This window comes from Lactuca virosa, chromosome 8 (genome assembly GCF_052849685.1).
Source record: "Lactuca virosa cultivar CGN04683 chromosome 8, Lactuca_virosa_CGN04683_v6, whole genome shotgun sequence".
NCBI lineage: Eukaryota > Viridiplantae > Streptophyta > Magnoliopsida > Asterales > Asteraceae > Lactuca > Lactuca virosa.
Window position 1 is genome coordinate 163557593 of NC_136433.1, and position 10783 is coordinate 163568375.

The 10783-nt window shown below is 30.9% G+C and overlaps 1 protein-coding gene across 2 annotated transcripts; it reads left to right on the top strand.

Annotated features, from left to right (window-relative positions):
• The first annotated feature begins 1933 nt into the window (after nucleotides 1-1933).
• On the top strand, nucleotides 1934-3590 carry LOC145129755 (beta-1,4-N-acetylglucosaminyltransferase family protein). 2 transcript variants are annotated; one of them, XM_079064551.1, is made up of 2 exons: nucleotides 1934-2294; nucleotides 2360-3590. In XM_079064551.1, the coding sequence occupies exon 2, from the start codon at nucleotides 2388-2390 to the stop codon at nucleotides 3477-3479; it is 1092 nt and encodes a 363-aa protein (XP_078920677.1). In that variant the 5' UTR covers nucleotides 1934-2294; nucleotides 2360-2387; the 3' UTR covers nucleotides 3480-3590. The 2 variants fall into 2 exon arrangements, with proteins under 2 accessions (XP_078920677.1, XP_078920676.1); XM_079064550.1 differs by having other exon boundaries at nucleotides 1935-2145.
• Nucleotides 3591-10783: the final 7193 nt, after the last annotated feature.

Genomic DNA, 10783 nt, shown 5'->3' on the forward strand with positions numbered 1-10783 from the left:
TGATTTCTTCCTCATTGAATGTATTTTAGAGTACAGATGTTGTGTGTTCATTTGGGGCTAAACCATAGTCATAAGGTTAGGTGTGTCGATCGAAAACCCTAAAACCCTAGAGTTGAAATGTTGTTGAGAATTCACTATTTTGTCCATGTTTTGTAAAAATTCTAGAAAAATCATGGATGGTTAGATTTAGGACCCGTCAATTCCCAAAGTTCAGGTTTTGAGTCTAGTATGTCTCTGATTTTTTTCCTTGACATGATGATGCCTCTAACTAGGGTGAAAATCGCCATTTTCACTAATTGGTTTGAATTTAGCTACATTGATAGGCTATCTTGTAAAATTCATAGTAAATTATAAGAAAATCGTATAGACTTGTACAAGTACTCCCTCGAAAGCTAAATTACTGAAATTTTGGAATATGGAAAAATATTGCAGCTTTGGCAGGATTTGGTAGTGTTAAATCGGTCTTGAACAGGCTGTTGTTTCATATCAAAATCTGAAAAATGAGTCTGGTAGTTTATTTATATGTTTAGGGTAACGACTAGTCCTTTTTAATATTGATTGTTATTATAGGAATGTTTCAAAGTGACTTCGTGTAATTGGATTCATGGGCTACTGTTTGAGGTCTACTATGCAGTTCAAGGTGAGTTTCTTACTACGTTATACTGATGTGTATATTCTTTGCTTAGAACATGTGTGATATTAATATGTATGATTTGGTACTAAGCAGTGTAGAGTCTAGTATGTGAATATTGTTACTTGTTATTTCTGGATTGCTTTGTGCTGGAAAACTAACTGTGTGGTATGTATGAATTGCCTTGTGTTGGATGACTACCTATATGGTATGTATGGATTGCTTTGTGTTGGATGACTACATGTGTGGTGTGTATGGATTGCCTTGTGTTGGATGACTACATGTGTGGTATTTCTAGATTACCTTGTACTGGATGTTTACATGTGTGGTATGTTTGGATTATAAATTGGTGGCATGTATGTTTTATCTGCGTGATAGGTGTAAAGTATGTATACTGATGTATGATGTTGTGTTGAAATTCACTAAGCTTCATGCTTACCCTCTTTTAGGATTTGCAGGTTCTAGTAAAGGAAAGGGCGTAGCTTGACTGTACACATGATGGGACTTGATGATTATTTATAAATGAGGAACTGTATAGACTTTATTTACGTTGTTTTGATTATTGGTTTATGAAACATAATAGAATTCATTATTATGAGTGTTTTCGGTTAAACTTAACGGTTTTTAGTTAAGTCATGAAACAATTGAGATTTTATATTAAATAAACGACTTTTTAAAAGTCCAAATTTATTGTAATTTTTGGGACGTTACACATGGGATATGTTGATATATATATATATATATATATATAAACAAACAAAATAAAATAAAATAAAGAGGCAGCTTTGGTCTTCACGAGATGCATGAAAAAAAAAGCAGGGGAATAAATTCTTTTTACATGTATGCATTGAACACAAATTAATGGGTTTACCAACCCGTTGATAGCCGAATAACTTCTTGAACCCGCTAGACCCGCCGGTCACGTAACCACAACTCGACGATACTACTGATACCGCCTTAACCCGCTGCACGAACCGTTCTCCCTAAGGTTTTATATTTTTAAGACAAATTTCAATAATGATATGTATGGCACACACAAAAGATTAATATTTATTTTTAACAGAGTTAGATAAAAAGATTGTTTTTGGACGTTTTTTCAAAGTTAGGGATCATCTTTATAAGAAATTTTTTGTAAGAACCAAACTTGATATATTTTGCCAAACAAAAGGACAATTTAAGTAATTTTGTCAAACTATAGCAAATGAGAAATCCGTTGGACAAAATTGCAAATAAAAAAGTAAGAAATAATAATGAAAAACAAAATGAGCTGTCGGGCTTTTAGTCTCTTCAGACTTTCACAGTTCACTGTTTCACATATTATAATCGTTCAGATAAGTAGATGACCACTAGCGATAGAAACAAAGAGAAAGAGAGAGCGTACCAAATCCGGCGGAGAGCAGAAAGAGAGTGGACGGAGGTGGTGGTGTGGTGTGGTGCACAAAGGTCTCCGGTCGGAGGAGGTGAGCCGTGATCGGTCCGGCGAACGGCAGAGAAGATAGGGCGAGCGTACGCAGGTGAGCAGCAAGGGGGAGATGAGAGAGAGAGAGAGAGAGAGAGCAGGGAGGTTGTCGGTGGTTCGGCGGATACTTACTTAGATCTGGCATCTGAACCTTTAATTTGGCATCTTTGATAATCTGATAATCGAAATTCAAAACCATTGAATGTTAGAGATGAGTTTGTAATCAAGATAATCCATGGCTCAAAACTAATAATCCTCCGTTTGTGCAGATCATGAGGTGAAAGAAAGCCCTAAATCATGGACGCAAGACGGAATGTCACCAAACGAGGGTTTATTAGGTACACATTTCTTCTACTTCTGATACTCGTGACCCTTTCTTTTATCGCCATCTTCAACCACACCCAATTCCAAAACATATCTTCATTCTTACGACCACTTTGGGACACACCGCCACCTCCATTTCAGTACATACCCCATTACTACGCAGAAAACGCCTCCATCAACAACCTCTGCAACCTCCATGGATGGACCTTAAGCTCTGAACCACGCAACGTCTTCGATGCTATCCTATTCAGCAACGAACTCGACTTGCTTGAACTCAGATGGCGTGAACTTTACCCTTATGTCACCAAATTCATAATCCTCGAATCAAACATGACCTTCACCGGAATCCCCAAACCTCTCACCTTTGCTTTAAATCGCCACCGTTTTGCTTTCGCTGAAGAAAAAATAATTTACGGTTTCCTCCCCGGAGACGTCCCACCTTCCGATGTCCATATCGACCCCTTTTTGATCGAGTCACATCACCGGAGCATCATGAACGAGTTAATCCGACGGTCTGGAATCTCCGACGGCGATCTTCTGATTGTATCAGACACCGACGAGATTCCGAGTTCACACACTGTTAATCTTCTCCGGTTGTGCGACGGGTTGCCGTCGGTGTTGCATCTCGAAATGAGAAATTACCTTTACTCGTTTGAGTTTCCGGTTGATTACAATAGCTGGCGGGCCACCGCTCATATATACAGCCGGTGGAGTCGTTACCGCCACTCCCGCCAGACGGATCTGATACTCTCCGACGCCGGATGGCATTGCAGCTTCTGTTTCCGGCACCTGAGTGATTTCGTTACAAAGATGACGGGGTATAGTCACGCCGATCGAGTGAAGAGAAAAGAGTATTTGGATTACTCGAGGATTCAGCGTAAGATTTGTGGTGGAGATGATTTGTATGATATGTTGCCGGAGGAATTTAGTTTTAAGAAGTTGATCGGAAAAATGGGGTCGGTGCCTCGTTCGTCGTCGGCGGTTCATCTTCCGGGATATTTAATAGAAAACGCCGAGAAGTTTAAGTTTCTTCTTCCAGGTGGTTGTCAGCGTTCACCGGAGTGAGTTTTATTTGCCGTATTTTGAGAAGTAATGAAGCAAATTCAGTTTATTGTTTATAGATCCTTTAAAGATTTGGTAATTTTAAGGAATAACAATGTTAACATTTTGGTAAAATATATACTCTACTTATTACTAAAAATGTCAAACAAATGATGATATAAAGTAAGATACCTTCGACCAAATAGACCAATTTCTACTTTCATAAAGTAGTAGATATCTACATCAATTAAGTACGGATATTGAAAAATATGGAAACTGAATAATAAAATCCGAACCGACTTGGATTATTTAGTTTTTTCTTAATTTGGTTTGGTAACCAAATAAGGATCACTTTGTTTGGTTAGGTTTTGGTAAAATTTCACAGTAAACACGATTAACCAAAAATAAGTCATTAATTGTTAATGGGAAAGGAAGTGATTCGCATATAATAGTTTTATTCATACATAACAATTTATGATTTATACAGTTGTGTAATATAATATTTTAAAACATTATTTGTGTAATACGAAAAACCGTTGTGTACGAATTATCTTTCAAATGGTAAAGCGCATCATCTGAACGACATATCTCAACCTGTCTCAAGAACCACAAAAAAATACTGATATTTTCGGTATGTCAGTTCTTTATGTGTGGTTTATAGTGAGGATTAAGGCTATGTTGACAGTCTAATTAAAATGAAAACCTAGTTGCATACTCTTAATCTAGTTCATAAGAATTGGTGTTTGTTAATAACTAATTGATAAACTAGCTAAAACATATAGATTAAAATTAAATGACATGTAGAGAAATTATTCACTAGATAATTATAAGGCGATGCTCGACATTAATAACCCTTAAAGAATGGTTGATTTTTTTTATGAAAAATACATCACGCACGGATGTACTTAGGATTATATGGGAAATACATCACGCGCGAATGTACTTGAGATCATATGGGAAAACAAGTATGGTGAGAACGTGAAAAACTAGTTTGGAGCATGGGATTGAAAAGAAAATCAACCATTCTTGTGAGTATAGTTAAACTCGTACAACTCGAGTCACTTAACACCCAAAAGAGTTGCCTCGTTAGGCTGGCTCGATTTTGTATGTGACTAGGTCAAAATTATTGAGTTACTGCTTGACTCGTGACGAGTCGACTCAACTTGCGACTCATACGAGTCATGTGGCCTATGTATAATCGAGTGGTCCATAAGGTAATTGTGTTATCCATTAGTTAATAACCTTAGTTTTAGAGCAAGATTAGTATAATTGTTTTTGAAAAAAAAAATAGAGAACAAAGGAAGATAGCATAGAAAAAAAAATAGTTTAACATATTAACGGAATGTAAATTAGTACCACATAAAAAGAATGAGATGGGAAGAAGAATGAGAAGGCGAGATACTCTCTTTCTAAGACCCAAAATTTGAAATTAGGTATTGTTTAGTGGTACATTATTGGTCTTTATTAGAGATTAATTGTGCTAACTTTGGTCTGTAAGTATTTAAGTTAATGAGATTATTTTTTTGGGTTAGAATATTGTTATTATTTAATTTATTAAGTTTTTATTTATTTATTTGTATTTACTTAGTGATTTGTTAGTTTATTGAGTTTGTTATTGTTAGTTTTATTCTTTCCTAGAGTATTACAAAATATTTTAGTAAATGCACATTAATACATTAATATTTAACAAATTATATGTTATTATATATGTATTATGTATTTATATAATTTTTTACGATCACGAGTAGTACGATTCAAGTCACGAGTTGGTAGTACGATTCAAGTCATGAGTTGGTAGAGTAACGAATCGATAACTATGCTTGTGTGCATAAAGATATTTCTAAATTAAAGTTATTTATTTATGGATATGATCTGTCTTAGTATATCCGTTTATTTAGGGAAAATAACTTACGGGGTAATCATCTTTATCGTTTTGTTTACATTTATGTAATTTCTTTATTTTTGTACACATGTGACCATTTAACTTGTTATATGTATTCACATATTGTCAATGTCACCGGTTATAGCAAGTGAAAATGGTAATATGTGAACAAAAGTACAAGTTAAATGTTTAATGTGTACGAAAAAAGAAAATTATCCAAATGTGAACAAAACGAAAAGTTACTTACTCTGATAAGTCACTTTCCACACTTTTAATAACGATTTTATTTTTCATATTTGTTTGTATTATTTTTTTCAAACGTTATTTTTAAAATATCCATAATTTTCTAAATATTAATTAAATATTGATCAATTTTAAACTTTACTTTTTAATTAATAAATGTGTTTTTGTTTTGTGAAATATTTTATATAGCCTCTTATAATTTTTTTTCTTTTGTTCTTAAGCATATACAATATTTTTAAAGTAAATAGTATCTAACAATAAAATTAAATATGTAACAATAAGTATGGAGGGTCTTTTAAAAAAAAAAAAATATATTACTTAGCAAATAAAAAAATAAAAAAATCTATATAATGTAAATGTTTTAAAATTATTCCATCTTTTTAGTACTTTTTAATTAGAAATTTATAAACTTTAAACTAGTATTTAACGAAAGTATTTTAAAATGTTATAAAAAATATTAAGCTATCATACAAAATCTATGAAACACTTTAAAAATGTTAGTAAAAGAAAGTTTAGAAATAAATGTATGAAAGTTATAAAAAAATTGTATGAAAATGTAAAAGAAACAAGTTAAATACTTGTAAGAAAATTTAAAACATTTATAAAATATTTGGTTTAAAAACATTTGGATTAAAATTATATGAAAGAATAAAAAAAGTTAAAAAAAATTATAAACAAAGATTTAAAACATCGTATTAGAAAAACCTATAGGAAAAAATATCATAAAAATGTTTTAAGAAATTATAAAAAAAAAATTGTAAAAAAAATTGTTCACATTTAAACAACTTTTTTTTTTGTATATATTTGACCAATTAACTTGTTAAATGTGTTAACATGTTACCATTGTCACCTGGTATAGCAGGTGACAATGGTAATATAGCAGGTGACAATGGTAATATGTGAACACATTTAAAAAGTTAAATGATCAAATGTGTAAAAGAAAATGAAGTTACCTAAACATAAACAAAACGAAAATATAATTACCCTCGCAAGTCATTTTCCCGTTTATTTATCATATTTGATTAAATTAATGTTAGTATTTTTCTTGTAACGTGTAATTAATGTTATTGTAAATTTTAATGTTATTGTGATGAAAATCTATTGCATGTTCTATTTTATAAGATAAACTAAAATGTAAAGATATAAATTTCAAGAATAAAAAAACAAATAGTAAAAGTCAATTAACATCTAAAATGAGTTAACAGTACAATATTTATCTTGATCCCGAAAAAATGTTAAACATCCTATGCCGGAAACTAATAGTGGCATCTTTAACTGGTTGTTGTAACTGTAAAATAATGTTGGATGTTGTTTTTCTATAGTAAAAGTTAATTAACATCTAAAATGAGTTAGCGGTACAATATTTATCTTGATCCCAAAAAATGTTAAACATCCTATGCCGTAAACTAGTAGTGGCATCTTTAACTGGTTGTTATAATGCAAAATAATGTAAGATGCCAGTTTTTCTATAGTAAAAGTTAATTAACATCTAAAATGAGTTAGCGGCACAATATTTATCTTGATCGCAAAAAAATGTTAAACATCCTATGCCGGAAACTAATAGTGGCATCTTTAACTGGTTGTTATAACCGTAAAATAATGTCGGATGCTAGTCATACTATATTATAAATGAAACATTTTTTCTTTCACCACATTCATTTGAAACTCCAATGTATTTTTCCTTTCGCCACATTCATTTGAAACTCTCATGACTTTTCAATTTCTTTATAATAATGATTATAAGTTGGTTAATAAGATTAAATAAATATCAAACTTAAAGTGTAATCATATATAAACTAAATTTCAATATTAAAATAATATCTTTACTTCTACTTATAAAGTTATGTTTTTTTAACTTTTTACATATTATACTTAATTTATTAGTTTTAATATATTGTTTGATATAAACCATTATCATTTTAAAGCTACAACTTTTGAACAATTTGTATAAAATATTTAAGTTATAAACTTAAATATAACATTACACGATCAACTTAAATATAAATTTTAGTTTAACTTAAACAACCCAAATAATATTTTGTAAATAGTTAAAAGTGATAAATTGTAGTGTCTTTCTAATAATGATTATAATTTGGTTAATAAGGTTAAATAAATATCAAACCTAAAGTATAATCATAAATAAACTAAATTTCAATATTAAAATAATATCTTTACTTCTACTTATAAAATTATGACTTTAACTTTTAACATATTATACTTAATTTATTAGATTTAATATGTTGTTGTATGTAAACCATTATCAATTTAAAGCTACAACTTTGGAATAGTTTCGACAAAATACTTAAACTGTTAATTTAAATATAACATTACAGTGTCAACTTAAATATAAATTTTAGTTCTACTTAAAAAACCCAATGAATATTTTGTGAATAGTTAAAAGTGATAAATTGTAGTGTTAAATGGACAAACTAAATTATAATATCAATTTAACTAAAATATTTCCTAAAGATATTTGTATAATCGTTAAAAGTTTTCTAATAATTAGTTTAAAATAACTTACAATAACAATAGTTAAAAATAACTCTATATAAATGATTATATTGTTACCTTTAAAATCAAAAAACAATGTCTGGTGTTTTAAATAATTATAATGATAGAAGTTAAAACGTTAAGAAAATAAATTTTAAAAAATTAATTAACAATAACAAAAACTATAAATAACATTAAGCCATATTTTTATATTTAATTTTATTCATGAGTAACCCAGGGGTAGAAGTCATTCAAACAGTTCAGATTATACAGTTATAATAGATGTATATATTATCATATAATTCGAAATAATCAATATATTATATCAATTTAGTATACAAATTATTATATCAAATTTAACTACAACGTTATTGTTATATTTAAAAAAACATATATTTGTAAAGATTTAAACTATATAGATGTTTTTGCGCAACGCGCGGGCATTCGCCTAGTTTATCTATAAACATGAAAACAAGTACTTCAATATCCTAAATTCCCCCCTAGTGACACATGTTTAGCCTCAACAAAGTGCAATTTATCATCCATTGTCTTCATGCCTGTATAATACCAATAGAAAAATTCATCTACAATTTGAGCTATACAACGACTGAAAGTTACAAATCTGCCTTGGTCTTTGAGCTTGATGAAGTAATTCTCCGACGTATAATTGTCGTATGTAGTTACAGTCCATGTCCTAATATCTAGCTTTCCCAAAATCCAGAAAAAAAAATGTTTTTCTGATTTAGGAAAATAATCTACAAAACAAATACAGTAGTACTTTTAACTACTAAACCAAATTTTTTTTTATTAAAATTAAAAGTATATATATATATATATATATATATATATATATATATATATATATATATATATATAGAGAGAGAGAGAGAGAGAGAGACTAAACCGTTGAACAAACCACTGACATTATTAAACGGCATTATTGTGATCAATAAGTCCACAGAGCAGTCGGTGGACTTCTTTCCACAAGTAAACGCTCTATAAAATATTTTCCATATTGTAGGGAAAAAATGTTATCAAACGTGCTAGATGTCTTGGACGACAAGTGACTGGAGTTGCGTGAGAACGATACATTTGTGGATGAAGAAGCATCACTCATATATTTCTTTCGACCGAGTGATTGCTTCCGGAAAGGAGGTTGGTGTTTCGATCAAGGTTCCTTATGGAAACAAAATACCTAAACACATGTACTTTAGAGGTTTTTCATGCCCTAAATCAATGATATCTCGAACATAAGTTGCAATCTTGTTAAAAATATTTTCCGTCTTCTCATAGATATACGTACACAAATAGGTACCCCATGCAAACATGTTGTATTCGTTTAAAATAATTTAAAATATTATTAGTTGATAAACAATAAATATATTAACAAATAGATGAATTTGGACCCAACAATGTGATATCCCCAATTTCACGGCTAGAAAAGACCGATTTGTTTATGGTTATTTAAAAATCAAAGTTTCCTTTTTGAGGAATAACATCGCGGAATTTGTTCCCAGAAAACATGATAATGATATTATCAAAGCATTTCCGAAGAAATGTATTTTTATTTATATTAAGATATTGGGATGTCATCGTCAATACAGAAACATAAGCATAATGAAGTATTACAAGCCTTACAGTAATTAAACTAGTGGCCTAATTCTCCTTGAATCTCTCAGCAGAATGTATCTTTAATATCGCTAGTTGTAATATAATAAACTGAGTGGGTCAGGTTGGAAAACCTGGTGAGTACATAGGGTTTTCAACCCACAATAATATAATTAATATGTTTAATCATCAAACAATTAACCCAATTTCTCATCCCTGTTATCTTCTTTATTCTTAAGGATCTAACCTACGGATCATCTATGTTGACAGTACTAGTTCAGGGATTCCTCCCTGATACTTGTCAGTAGGTATTCTTCAATATTTATTCCTAAGGATTTGTCCTAAGGAATAGGCACGAAGTCCATCACTGCCAGGGTTTATCTAACAGACACTAAGTCCATAGCTGCCAATGTTATGTGTTAGGCACTAAGTCCATAGCTGCCAATATTCATCTATAGGGCACTAAGTCCATAGCTGTCAATGTTCATCTGTCGCGCACTAAGTTTATAGCTGCCAATGTTCATCTGGCGGGCACTAAGTTCATAGCTGTCAATGATCTATCGGGCACTAAGTCCATAGCTGTCAGGATTTATCTCCTTTATTGACAGTATTATTTTAGGGAGTCCACCCACAATACATGTAAATGGGTTTTTAGAGTACATCTGGTGAACACTTAGTTCAAAAGCACGTACAGGTTGCGAGCCTGCTAGCGTTCCACTGGACTATCTAGAATAGTCTGTGGTTATCATCTATACTCTACTAGATGACGTCATTTTTAATGTCAAGGCCTCTCATCATCTGTGTAATCTTTCATCTCTCATCATCTATATCATCTTTCATCTCTCATCATCTACATCATCTTTCATCTACCCATCTTTACCCAATATATTTACAGGTATAAAAATACATATATACAGTTTAAATCAAGTAAAATATGTATAAATCGTTCATCTAGCATACATATCAGGAACACAAATAATCGACACATATAGCATGTATTTATATTAAAGACTTCACATCTATGTGTAAGATGAAAGTAACTATGCGCTCACTTGTTAAAGTGACGATTCGAAATATGTATAAATCGTTCATCTAGCATACATAT